General features: G+C 49.2%; 5 protein-coding genes across 5 annotated transcripts; 2 read left to right on the top strand and 3 right to left on the bottom strand.

Moving 5' to 3' along the window:
* Positions 1 to 702: 702 nt before the first annotated feature.
* On the top strand, positions 703 to 1,517 carry K444DRAFT_485999 (histone-fold-containing protein; the record flags this gene model as incomplete). Its single annotated transcript, XM_024873108.1, has 3 exons — positions 703 to 777; positions 1,159 to 1,290; positions 1,344 to 1,517. Coding segments are annotated over 3 exons (381 nt in total), but the record flags the coding sequence as incomplete, so codon positions are not given.
* A 635-nt stretch (positions 1,518 to 2,152) lies between these two features.
* Positions 2,153 to 3,579, top strand: K444DRAFT_665827 (uncharacterized protein; the record flags this gene model as incomplete). Its single annotated transcript, XM_024887123.1, has 2 exons — positions 2,153 to 3,498; positions 3,551 to 3,579. The coding sequence occupies exons 1-2, from the start codon at positions 2,376 to 2,378 to the stop codon at positions 3,577 to 3,579; spliced, it is 1,152 nt and encodes a 383-aa protein (XP_024733062.1). The 5' UTR covers positions 2,153 to 2,375.
* A 261-nt stretch (positions 3,580 to 3,840) lies between these two features.
* K444DRAFT_536356 (PLC-like phosphodiesterase) lies at positions 3,841 to 5,004 on the bottom strand (the record flags this gene model as incomplete). The annotated part of the gene is made up of 1 exon (XM_024875368.1): positions 3,841 to 5,004. One exon carries the CDS (start codon positions 5,002 to 5,004, stop codon positions 3,841 to 3,843), a length of 1,164 nt encoding a protein of 387 aa, XP_024733063.1.
* A 961-nt stretch (positions 5,005 to 5,965) lies between these two features.
* On the bottom strand, positions 5,966 to 6,941 carry K444DRAFT_644992 (uncharacterized protein; the record flags this gene model as incomplete). Its single annotated transcript, XM_024885034.1, has 4 exons — positions 5,966 to 6,326; positions 6,365 to 6,476; positions 6,510 to 6,645; positions 6,891 to 6,941. 4 exons carry the CDS (start codon positions 6,939 to 6,941, stop codon positions 5,966 to 5,968), a joined length of 660 nt encoding a protein of 219 aa, XP_024733064.1.
* A 1,309-nt stretch (positions 6,942 to 8,250) lies between these two features.
* K444DRAFT_594515 (uncharacterized protein) lies at positions 8,251 to 9,681 on the bottom strand (the record flags this gene model as incomplete). The annotated part of the gene is made up of 6 exons (XM_024878354.1): positions 8,251 to 8,542; positions 8,593 to 8,688; positions 8,757 to 9,133; positions 9,175 to 9,267; positions 9,318 to 9,387; positions 9,485 to 9,681. The coding sequence occupies 6 exons, from the start codon at positions 9,679 to 9,681 to the stop codon at positions 8,251 to 8,253; spliced, it is 1,125 nt and encodes a 374-aa protein (XP_024733065.1).
* Positions 9,682 to 12,792: the final 3,111 nt, after the last annotated feature.

Consider the following 12,792-nt stretch of genomic DNA (forward strand, 5'->3'; position numbering starts at 1 on the left):
TGGTGGGATAACGCCTCCGCTTACATAAGTTAATCAAGCGTGCATGTTTGTCCTGTTTGATCGGGTCTCATCACCTGACTTGAGGACTGAGGCACTCCAAAATCATAAACCACGATCTCAATCAACGACCAACTTCAACCCTCAACACCACGATCAATACCTAACAACTCTCCCTTATCCTGCTCACCATGGCAAAAGGTCCCAAATATATCACAGGTAAGTCACTTGTCATCAGAATGGAGTTGGCGTGAAAGTTGCCAGTACCACGGCAACCTCACGCCTCTCGACGCTGTCACCCTCTCTCATATATGTCGCTGCGTCTCCTCCACCTTTGGTCTTTGTTCACGTTTCTATGGTTTCCATCAATATTTCCAACTTCCTCTATCTCATCCATCTTTCTGTTTCCCTTCGCACCGCATATTGGTGATGCTTTACCCCTTTCCCCTTCGCCCATCTGGCGCTCTTCCACTGCTCGAGGCGCATCGCTCCTGCCTCGCTTAGCCGCCCCAATCAGGCATCGCTCGGAAAGAAGGCTGGTGCATATCTTCCCTTTCAACGCGCCGTCTCACCAAACATCAACATCTTCGACCATTCATCGACAACAAACATCAACTTCGTACCGACAACCTCAAAACAACTCGCTCATCTTCCGAATAACAAACATCCGACATGGCTGGAGGCAAGGGAAAATCATCTGGCGGCAAGTCGTCTGGAGGCAAGGTCGGAGCCGATGGCGGAAAGAAGCAACAGAGCCACTCGAGCAAGGCTGGTCTCCAGGTTAGTATTGCGCGAAGCTGAAATACACCTCCTGGAAGTGTTCTTGGGTAGTTTTGGAGCATTTCGAGGTCTGCATCAATGTTGGAGGGTCCTCGAAGGTCACCCCGCCGAGTCGCGTCACACCGATAAACAAGAACGAGATGGCTGGGAAGCTTGAATTTGGGGGAAAACACGATGCGCCACATCCAAAATCATCGAGAAATACTTGCAAAATTGCCATTCGAGGGCAACTGAGCTCGAATTTTGTAACGCGCCCCGAATCAACAATCCCTGACCGCAGATCGAACACCCCGCAGCAGACCTCGAATCCGACCTTTCTCTCCATTTTCCGAATCTGCGCGTCTCTAAGCTAGAGATATCTGCTAATACCCAATTTTCCAGTTCCCCTGCGGTCGTGTCAAGCGTTTCTTGAAGAACAACACCCAAAATAAGATGCGTGTTGGAGCCAAGGCTGCAGTTTATGTTACCGCCGTCCTCGAATACCTGACCGCTGAAGTCCTCGAGCTCGCAGGAGTGAGTCATCTCAATCCTCTACCTGATTTACGTCACGCTAACCTGCTCTCTAGAACGCCGCCAAGGATCTCAAAGTCAAGCGTATCACCCCTCGTCACCTGCAACTCGCCATCCGCGGAGACGAAGAACTCGACACGCTCATCCGCGCCACGATCGCCTTTGGTGGTGTCCTCCCGCATATCAACCGTGCTCTGTTGTTGAAGGTCGAGCAGAAGAAGAAGAACAAGGCTCTCGAGGTTTAGATTCGGTCTGCTTGATCTTTGGTCTAGGCATTTTCTTTCTATTGAGCCCTTGCGCTTTCGTAATGTGGGATGGATTGGTGGTGTATGGGGAACCGAACGGAAGGAATCTTTCTTTGCTTCTGCGTTTTTCTGCCATTGCTATGGGGTCATGAGGAGACGAGTCTGAGGAAATGACATCTCGAGGAACTTCATGCTCCGAGACAGAGAAATGGTTATGGGTTGTACTACTACTACAAGTCAATGAAAGCTTCTTACATTAGGTGGTGTCTTTGGATGCATCAGCATGTGATTCACATAAGTTTCGAAATCCAAGATGAGACGAAACAAATCATCCTATCGTGTGTTTCGCAACCTTGAAATTTCCGATGTTTTATTCACTTGATGTTCGAGTCAATATCTTTCTTTGTCTCTAATCGAGCTGAGTGGCTCCGACTCCAACACTCGCCCAATGCGACGACGCTGCAACAGAGCCTCAAAGACGCACAAAGAATTTCGTCCGTTGAATTGAACATGTCTTTCTTCGATGACAGTCGGCGCCGCATTGAGCAGATGGAAGAGCAATATAACGGTGGCCACTTCGTTGCAAATTCTTGAGCAATTACATGCTCGAATTCAGATTTCTTTGTTAGATCTCAAAGCAGCTCTTCGAGGGTACCATGTTCTATTTCTATTCTACTTTTACTTCATCCCACTGACCTACACGTCGTGCCTCGCCTTTTGTAATCAATCACGAATATCAGGTCTACATATCAGCCGTTCCGTCCGAACACCAAACGCACCACCCAACCCATCTTTAATCCTTCTCTCACGCCGCATTCACCAGATTCGGCGTTGAAGGAGAAAATGCCCCGCAAAACCCCCTCTCTCTCATTCCTCCGGCCCCGCTCCCCCCTCCAAAACGACGAATCGCCCTCCTCACCAGCCTCTCCTCGAACAACGCCACCTAGTTCTGCACCTTCATCGCCATCAACACCCTCCTCTTCCTCTTCCTCTTCCTCATCCGATCCACCCACCGCACCAGCAGCCTTACACCTCCGCACCCTCATCTCTCCTCCTCCCGCCGCTCGCTTAAACCCCAGAATTCAAGCTACAGCACCAAAACTCCCCTATCCCTGGATCTGGAAATGCCATCTTTGCAGTTCGGTCTACCGCCTCAGCGTGACTCGGCGCTGTCTAGAGGACGGGCACTTCTTCTGCAGTATCCCATCTCCTCCGCCCTCACCTCCACCCTCCACGTTTTCCTCCTCCTCCTCCTCTTCCTCTTCTTCCGACCGCCAATCCCAAGATGCTCTCGGCGCAGGATTTGGCGATCCCGTTGAGCAGCTGCTGCGGGCTAAGGAGAGGGAGAGGAAGGAGAGGAGGCGAGAGAGGAAGAAGAAGGCTGCTAAAGGGTGTAAAACCGAGTTTGACTATACGGGTTGGTCTGGCTATAATGATTGGCGGAGGGAGGTGCGGGCGATCAGGTATGGAGAGTTCGGGAACTTGAACTTTGATGAGAGAGTGAGGAGTAAGAAGGATTGCTGGCGCGATTGCGATTTTCCGTCTGAGTGTTTGAATGAGAGGGTCAGGGAGCGGGAGTCGAGGGTGCGGAGGGAGAAGATGAGGATTCTTGAGGAGGAGTGGGCGAAGGAACAAGCGCGTGTGCAAGATCTTATGGACGCCGACTTCTCGAGCTCATCTTCATCCAATGACGACGGAGATGTTGGGATGCATGGCGTGGATGAGGTTGACACTGCGCAGTTCTATGATACTGAGAAGTGTTCGGAGCACGAAAATGCGCATGGTGATGAGGCGGAAATGTGTGGCGTGGTTGCAGAGGAACCCGGAGAGGAAAAGCCAGGGGAGAATTTAGGGCCTTTGGGCACGGATTGTGATGGGCTTGGGGAAGAGAGCAAGGAGGCTGCGTATGCGAAGTGTAGACGCAAGTCTCTGGATGCGGCTGCTGAGGGTGATGTGGTGCCGAGTAGTCCGTTGAAGGAGTGTGCATTTGGGTTTGAAGACGTGGATTTGGGGTGTAGTGTTTGGGCTTCTGAAGTGGGGAAGGTAAAAGTTGAGGTGGACGTGCAGATGGCTGAGGTAGAACAGGAGACGCAGATGAGTCTGCTATCAAAGAAGTTGGGGCTGGGTGATGAGGATGCGGAAGATGGCATGACTGTGCAACCTCATGGCGCTCAAAAATGGCGCTTTTGTTAAAAGGATGGTGAGTCGATGTTGGGTAGAATTGTGTGTCATTACTGTTTTGCCCCTCTTTTGACCCGTTCGACAACTCATTCCTGACTCGTGCGCGAGACCTTCCCCAATCCCAAATTCACAGATCCAACAGCGCCTGAACCAAATCCCCCGGCGTGTCAAAGAAGTCAAACATCACAATCCCCACCCTCTTCCCCTTCATGCCCTTCAAGAAAGGAACAAGTTGTTGATTGACCCCGCCTTTCGGCGTCAATTGCGTCCCATTCCCCAACGCCATAATCCTCGGCGTCTCGGGCGGCGAATCCACATCATAATTACTGCTCGCAAAGCTCCAGAACAGACTATCTGGATACATCCCACTCGCCTTGACCAAATGTTGCGTTGTAGCGTTGAGCTTCAGCTCGATGTTGTACGCGGCACCCATGCCGATAGGGGAATTGGGCTGGTAGTAATCTTCTATGTATGCTGTAAGATTCTTGGCGCTGTTGTAGGTTAAGGCAATGTCAACGCCGTCGTCCGTCCAGAGGGCGGGTGAGAAATGGATCCCGGGAAGGGCGTCGCCGTATGATGCAGGCAATTGATCGAGATCAAACCTCTTCAAGAGAGTGATCTTTCCCCTTGCTTCCCCAAGAGTTCCAAACTGATCTTTCGTTTGCAGGAAATACTTTTTCGCTGCTGGTGTCGTGAGAGTCCTGAACAGCTCCATCTGAGTCGCTGCGTCGTTCTTCGCGTTGATGGTAGTTCCACCCTCGTACTGGAAAGACAACATCAACGTCTCACTCGGTTGTTCATCCAGCCATCGGTAAAATCCAAAGAGCACGTCTTCTACCGTAGCCGTCTCGCTCATCAACGCCTCCGAGTGCCAAAACACCAGCGTAGAATTTGTCGGATCATATGCGTATCGCACATCAAAGACCCTGATCCCCGCATTCAACATGTCAATGATGCTTTTCTCCTGGCATCGATATATCTCAGGTGGATACACAGTGTTTCCGTCGAGGTCTGTCACGTGCTTGAGTGCGTCCTGGGTTGCTTGGGAGTAGTTCCATGTTTGGGCGTCGTGCACACCGGGCAGGTTCATGTGCACGAGCTTGGTGCTGTCAGGGTAGTGGTGCATCCAGCTAGCAGTTGAGAGGCTGCTCTTCGCGTAGGCCCCCAAGATAGGAGACGCATCGCTGAGGACTTTCTGCAGGGCGAGCGAGGACAGGGAGGAGGTACCGCGTGGGGCTGGGAATGCCAGAGCGGTGCCCAGGGCTAGGACGGTGGTGATTAGACCTTTCATGATGAAGGTCGCTCGACGATGCGACGATCAAAAGATGGAGGAGCGGTGAGGTCTAAGACACGAGCCAACAGTGAGGTTGAAAGGTCATCTTATATGAATCCGAAGTGGTGCGGTTCAGGTGAGGCGGGAGTTGATGATGGATGTGGTAATCGCGCCGAAAGCTCCATCCCTGAGATTGGCCCTAAAGCTGCACAATTTACAGGGTAGCGCCGCCACGTGCAGGCTCTGTGGTGCCTGAGACATGGTGCAGGGATCACTATAAATTAAGCTATCTGCTGCGCTATTCGGCTCTGCAGCCTTTGCTGTCGGCCGACCATACCCTCCGTAGATCAACGTCAACGTGCAACGAGAACATGCTCTTCATTGGCACTTTGTCTCATCGCCCCCTTTGACATTCAGCGAGCTAAGAACGGAAGGCCGAGAATTCCGTACAAATCAAGCTTCTTCCGGACCTAGTGAGCTCCCACGGAAGACATTTATGCTCACCTGTCATCAGAGGTCGATTTACCCCACTCTCAAAGCTCACCGTTCTCAAAACCCGACTTGGCTTGACGAAGTTTGATTGATTTTTTCTCAAGCAAATTCACTGGAGGAAAATTGTGGGTTGAAAAGCCAATAATGTGTTGACGATGGATTAATGAACTGTGGTTGGCTGAATGCTTCAGCTGGTTTTGATTGTCTCCTAAACACTTTCGTTCCACAAGTTCAAGCCGACACTGAAGTTATTCCAAGCCCAGCTTATAGCTTTCTTTCTTGATGTCACAACTGCTTAGCGCACTTTGAGATGCTTTTCATCTTGTCGGCCCTTCCTGTGGTCCCTGGGCAGTACTTACTGGGATGGCACAGATGTGAGCATATTCGACGCTTCTACCAATCCCAGTAAAGTCTTAGACCACCTACACTTTCATCAACTAACCCACCAAAACACGCCTCTCCCGCCTGACCGTATCTTCTTCAATCTTCACCAAGCATAAATCCCATCCTTATAAACCAAACACCCAACATCAGCATCCCACTTCCCTTCCACAATACTCAACACCAACTCTCCAGCCACCTCCGCATCCCCTACCCCTCTCCACCCGCTCCTCGCCTGCTCGCTCTCTCCCCTCAAATTACTCCTCACACACCACAGGCTGGCAGCAAATACCTTCAACCTCTTCTCCCCAAATTCCGCATGCTCCAGCGCGACAAGAATATTCAGCGCTGCCTTGCTCGCCACATACCCATCCCCATTCCTGATGTTCCAATCCGCGCTTACATTCCTCGCGGTATTGCGAACGAGTGTCCCCTGGCCGCAACTCACGGAAAGTGAATTCGGGTTTCTAGACTAAAGTAGCAAAGACCCAAGACCGTTTTAAACCGAGTCTTAATGTTGTCCTCCATGGTTCCCAAGAGGCCCGCGTCGTTTATGGGCACGCCCAATCGTCCAAATTGTTGTACATGGACTACGGCTTTGGAGACTGAAACCTTGTCTGTGACATCGAATTAAATCGCTGAGAAAATACCTTTGATGCCTCCTGCTTCAATTTCGGCCTTTACGGTGCTGCCCTTCGAGAGAGAGCGACTCGCTAATATGACTTGGAAAATGTTGGAGGCACTTGCGAGTGCCTTTGCTGCTGCAAAGCCCACACCGTGCTTGACCTGGATGGCAGGAAGGAGATGCTGAGTGGTGTTGTTGGGGGTGGGATGCCGGGGTCTGGCAGGCAGGGCAGGAGTTTGGGGGGCGTGGTGTTGTTCCCTGAGGAGGGTGAGGAGTGGAAGTACCTGAAAGGATGGATTGGAAGATTGGGATATCGCTTCTCATATCAATCAGAAACCTAGTGGAACGAAGGCTGAGGCTGCTGCTAGGCAGTACATTACGATGCCAGGGAAGATATTAGGCACACGAGCATGAGATCTTGCCAAGGGTAGCTGTATACTCTATATTCTATTAGCATGACTTTAATTCCCTAGGTTAGACGTGAGGCGTCCGTGTTTATTTGAGTTGGGCGAGGTTGCTAGCATTCCTTTGTTGAAACTTCAGATTCGCTACTTTTCGCCTCTCATACTCGGACCTAATATTCAGTTCAGTGCATTGAACTCAAACTAGTACCCCCTATTTTCTAACACATATCTCTACGTCAAGCGAAAAGAAAGGGGTGGCTCGCTTAGGCCGCGCCGCAACATACACCAAGCTTTATAATCACTTTATTCCCCCCCTCTACGCCTGTTATATCGATAGCAAGTCATTCCCTGAAAAGTCACGGGCCACTGCGGCGCCATAGGCAACCACAGTAAATGAGCCTCCATAATTCTGCTTGGAAAGAGTGGGTAAGACTCTGCAATACAGCAATAAAAAATGAAAAAGTCGTACTATTAGTCTTACATCGAAGCCACGTCTAAGCCTAATACAGGGCCCTTCTCTTTATTTAAATCCGCAGAGGCATTGGGACTAGAGAAGGGCACGAGTATCGACATCCACCTGGTCCCTTGTCCAGGCTCCCTGACTCCAAAGACATGAGCTCCCACATCTGCTTTCTCCTTTCTCGGTCCGACGATGGATGAATGAGTGGTCTTTGCAGTGTGGTCAGCGAGCTCAATTTCTCCTCTCAATTCCAACTCCGACTGAAGTTGATTGTTTAGGACTTCGTTCGCGGAATCTGGACTGAGGATTAAGGCCAGAGCTCGAGCATTTATAGAGGGCGAATGCTTGCGCGGGGGGTATCCGGCATCGCGGGTGGCGGTGAGTGGGAAAGATGTATTTAGTCTAGTCGGAATACCGGTCTTATCGCCATTGATCTAGGTTTCCTAGAAATCGCCGTTTCTGATTACTCGACCACCATCCTCGTTAAGGTTGAGTGAGTAAGTCTCTTGAGGCTACATCTCCAAAGCGCTCTGATTCTACCACCTTTTTGGGATCTGTGTCCGCAGATGTGTGGGACAAAATTTCAAATCCCACATCGTGTGTACATGAGTGAAATACACTTAGAACATGTTAGCTGAGAAACAGAATATGCTAAAAACCTTGGCGTGCTTAGTGCGCGAGACGTATGCTGCATGAATCGAGTTTCTTTCCTTGATACCTATTTGTCTACAGCCTTTCCCACGTCGCAAAACTTTTCCCTCCGCTGAGAAACAAACAGAACGTAAAGGCGAAAACTCCATTACTATGCAACCCATTTCCTTCCTGCACCAATTGAGCAACTTGAACACCAGTCACAGTTATAAATTATGGAATGAAAGTGCATTAGTAGTGCGCCAAAGGGACTACGCAATAGAAGAGCGAACTGGATTCCTTTTGTCGCATGCACCATCTTCCGAGCTGGTGGCTAAGCTCTTCAGTTGTACACTAGTGCCGGCATTGGTGCTTTTCTGTCCTTCGAAGATATTCGATGAATCCTCCCGCTGTTGTGGGAAAGGCGTAGCAACATCAAAAGATGGTATTCTACGTCCGAGTCCTACATGGCTACCGTCGAAGAATTCTGGGAAGTAGTGCTTTATGAGGGCCTTGAGACTGGGTAGGCAGGCGCAGATTACACCAACATACATCTCAAGAATTCTGCATTTTGTCACATTAGGAGAGGCAAATGGAGGGTGGGGATAACCCACATCCAGATGATGTTGTCAACGTAATGCCATGTAGTATCCATTTGCGTTAGGCCCGGGAAAATAAATGCCAGTCTGAGTATACTCACGATGCACACGCTAAGGTCGGGGGTAAGCAAAGGTCCTCATCTCTCAGGGTTTGGTATTTAAAACTGGGAGCCACCTACAAAGATCCGATCATCAATATGAGTGTGACGCCGATTTTCTGTCGTTTCTGGATCTTCAACGGCCCTAGCAGCCAAATCGGCAGCAGCAACATAACCACATCTGTCCCAACATTGAATGCCGCCAATGCGACGAAATTAGCACTAATGTTAATGCATGTCCCTGGGACGGAGAAATCCCAGTATCGTTTCATCGGTGTACACACGAAAAAGGTGGCGAGGGCTCCAAACATACAATAACTGACAGCGACGATCATGGTGATGTATATGACGATCCGGACAGCTCGATGGGCCGAGAGTCGGAGGTAAAGTAGCAAGACCGAAACCTTGATAAAAAGCGTTCCGAGGCTATAGGATGTGCCACCAAAAATGGACCCCAGCTACCTCAGGAGAATTGTTAGGTGGGCTAAACGAACTGGACAAGATACTGCGGATCGAGAGGACCTGCGCGCATGAACGTCTTGAAATTCTCAAGGGGAACATCCCAGATGTGAACGCCAACGCCATTTCTGGTCTCTGCAAACAGGTTAACCGTGAAATAACCCAATTCATATTACTGAAAACTGACGATAAATTGACAACGTTGCGTACGACAGGGAAAAAGCCTTGGAATACGGCAACAAGAGTTAGAACTCTGGGCTACAACGAATGGGTGTAGGCATACGAATCCTAGAATGATCGAGTCTAATGCATATAGTCAGGTTAGTCTTTTAAGAATCGCGGAATATTACTCGCAGTCATCGAGTTCAAGTCTCCTTATCACAAAGCGTTTTGTGTATAATCGAACCGATAGAAATGCAAATGCGAGTGTGGTGAAGACGAGGGCCACGACGACAATGCGATATCCGATGTAGTCCGGATTCACAAAATTAGGAGTAATTCCGTCTGGCGGCGGAAATGCGCCAACAATGCCTGTGCTCGCACTCATGATTGAACTTGCGAAGTGGTGGTCGCGGGAAACGAGGTTGAAATGTTCCCTGAACGCTAAGACCTGGGGATCTTGGGAGGTATCGGGCACACCCGTCTGACGAGAAGAACATACGAAATTAAGCAAGTATGAAGGATAGAAGGAAGGAAGAGTCTTCGAGTTTAGGAGACACTGAAGGAATAACAATGACTGTCGTAGCTTTCGCAAAACCGATATCTTTGCTGAAGCTGAAACGGCAGAGTGAGGCGTTTCTCCAAGATCACCCCATCCTGTATTCTACCTGGGACCCCATTGCTTTCCATAGTCATGGGCATGGGGACGGCGCGTTCCCTGGTGCTTGAAGTGCAGAGCGAATAGTACGGCCGACTAGGTATGACGAACGACAACATAGACCCCCAAGATGATGCCAAAACGCACAGGGCATGGTTTTCTGGGGCGTAGTGGGGAAGAAACCGTGCGCGGAAGGCTTCCCCAGAAGCGAGTAGGGTTAACGGATGATAAGCCGGGGAAATCCCATGCAAGGAGTTTTGAAATGCAGAACCGATGCCTTGAAATCGGCCACGCCTCGGCGACGGCTCCCACTCGGCCAGCCAGGGTCGCGGACTGTTGTGTTCAATCAATACGGAGTACTTCGTACAGACAGGACCCCCCCCTGATCATATGTTAGTTTGCCACTCGTGGTGCCGATCTTACTGGCCAAATTAGGGCGAATTATCGGGCGGCTTTAGTAGTTAAAAACATAGGGGTTCCCTACCAAAATCAATATTATTTTGTAGCCAAACAATCCAAAATTGAAGTTATATTTGCTAGCAGAGTATATAAAAACCAGTGACGCAATTAATGTCCGAATGAGTTTTGCTTTTGGCTTATTGTTTATATCCTCTGGTCCGGAGCCTACTAGGCAACCAGAAGGACGTACGTACAAAGGAATGGTAAAGAGGCTGCCAAGACGCTAGTGGAAAACAAACATATGATCAGAGGGGAGGGGGCGGGGGGTAATAGTGGCTGGCATGGGATTACTAGGTCCATCGGCGATCCTCCCAAAAACCTTTCTTCGTTCAACCGTCGGAGCCTCCTGCACCGTTTGCGCAGGGGAGAGGAAAGTAAATTTACGACGTGGCGCTTGCACTGGCCTATTCCCCGCCCCTTGGCGTCATCCGGAATGTTTCATTGCCATCTGACTAGGGGTGGCATAATTAGGGATTTGGCCAGACCATTGTGCAATTTTATGTAGCCCGGTGGTGTAAAGGCTTCCCGAATAGGTAAGTCCGAAACCTGAGCATTCCTCGTATATAAGTTAGGGGGGGTTTTTATTTATTTATATAACTCAAGATTTTCTTCTAAGATCATATTTATATTTTTATTAGACTAGTATAATTCCGGTTTAAAGGTAGTATAAAATTATGTATTATATATTTGGCCAGATAATTATAATAATTAAGGCTAGACCGTTATTATTTAATTAAATAATTAAATAATTAAATTTTGCGCACCCCTATCTAATAGCCCATACTCTAGCGGCCGACGAATCTTAGCGTTATACTAATGAAATTTGAGGTATTAACGGTATAAAACCATTAGTTTACCAAACCGTGGGAGGTTTGAACCTGGCATAAGCCTAGCATAAACGTCCCTAAAATCGCTAAATTATAGGGTACGCATCGTTAAATTTTAGGCCTCTTAGTATATCCTCAAGTAAGCTACCTTCCAACCTCAATGCCAATCGATTCGGTCAACTATCTCAATTGCCGATTCCACTCAAATTTTTATTTTGTACTGTCACCGTGGGTATATTTACTTAAATTGAAGCCTTGCTTTCCAGAAGCACGACAGATAGAGGACGATGTATTCCTGAGCCTATGAAGATAGCCCAAAGAGAATCGACACAGAGTTGACCCAAAAGAAGACGAGGGAAGACCTAATCCTAGTGACTAGCAATTGGAAATTTTGTATTAAATAAACGCAGGGGATGCACAACAAATCCCATTGCTTTTTAGAAGGCCGGGTCGATGAATTAACTAAGAAGCTAAAACAATAATACAAAGCGGGCCCTTTATTGGAGCAATTCTCCGGTCCCGAACTCGAGCATTCCTAATAAGTCAACCTATCTGTGCAAACGGCAGCGGCAAGTGAGCAGAATTCTACTGCGATTCATTATTTAATCGGTAACGGGGACGATATTCTGGTTACAAGCTTATGGCACCTTCCTATTTCGACTAAAGAACGCAAACTATTTCCGCAACACTAGACCTCGACAATTGTTTTAACATTTTAGTACTATGGCTCTTAATAGGAATAACCCACCAATCACTTCTTCTGCACGTTATAGCCTCTAGAGATCTAAGTCCCCACCGGTTCGATCGAATCGTAGCAGGGCTAACGGGCAAACCGCCCCGATTCAAGCCCCCTTCAGGCAGCCTGCCAACTCCACTTGTAGACACCCCCCGGGTACGCCATGGACCTGACCTCACCAACTCCCTGGACCATCTTCATGCTCACCCCTCAGACCGCCAGCGAGCCGAACGGGTCGATCCTCGGCATTCTCTCGCAGTTGGCGCGTTTGACACGCGTTTAAGCCGGCCTAACGCAAGCAATTGATATAGCGGAGCACGCAACTTTGGAAGAAAGGTTGTCGTCTATGGAGCAACACCTCCCCGCTTACATTACCCAAGCATTGTCGTTAGGAAGTCCCCGTTGCATCGACCTTACGCCCGAAGCAAGCTGTATAGCGGGCTCAATCTACACCCACCTTCAATTCCGAGACGCGCAACCAAGTAATCCCGGGACGCAATTACTAAAAGACAGCTTGGTATCTATTCTCATGCACTTGGAGACCGACAACAATGCGTCACACAGGCTCCGGACTGAGGGTCCCCTCTTGCTGTGGATCCTGTTCTGTGGTAGGATTTTGTGTTCGAGCGGCGGTGAACGTCTTTTTCTTGCGAATCGGATCGCGAGCCTCATGATGCAGTTACAAATTGAGGCTTGGGAGGAAGTCAACGGGATTCTGAGGGAATAGTTATAGACGGACAAGCTGCAGGCTTGGACGTGCGCGATGCTGTGGCAGAGGGTGGAGACGGCTCATTGCCGGCTCTTTTTGAAGCACATGAA

Source organism: Hyaloscypha bicolor (assembly GCF_002865645.1).
Source record: "Hyaloscypha bicolor E unplaced genomic scaffold K444scaffold_118, whole genome shotgun sequence".
In the NCBI taxonomy this organism is placed as follows: domain Eukaryota; kingdom Fungi; phylum Ascomycota; class Leotiomycetes; order Helotiales; family Hyaloscyphaceae; genus Hyaloscypha; species Hyaloscypha bicolor.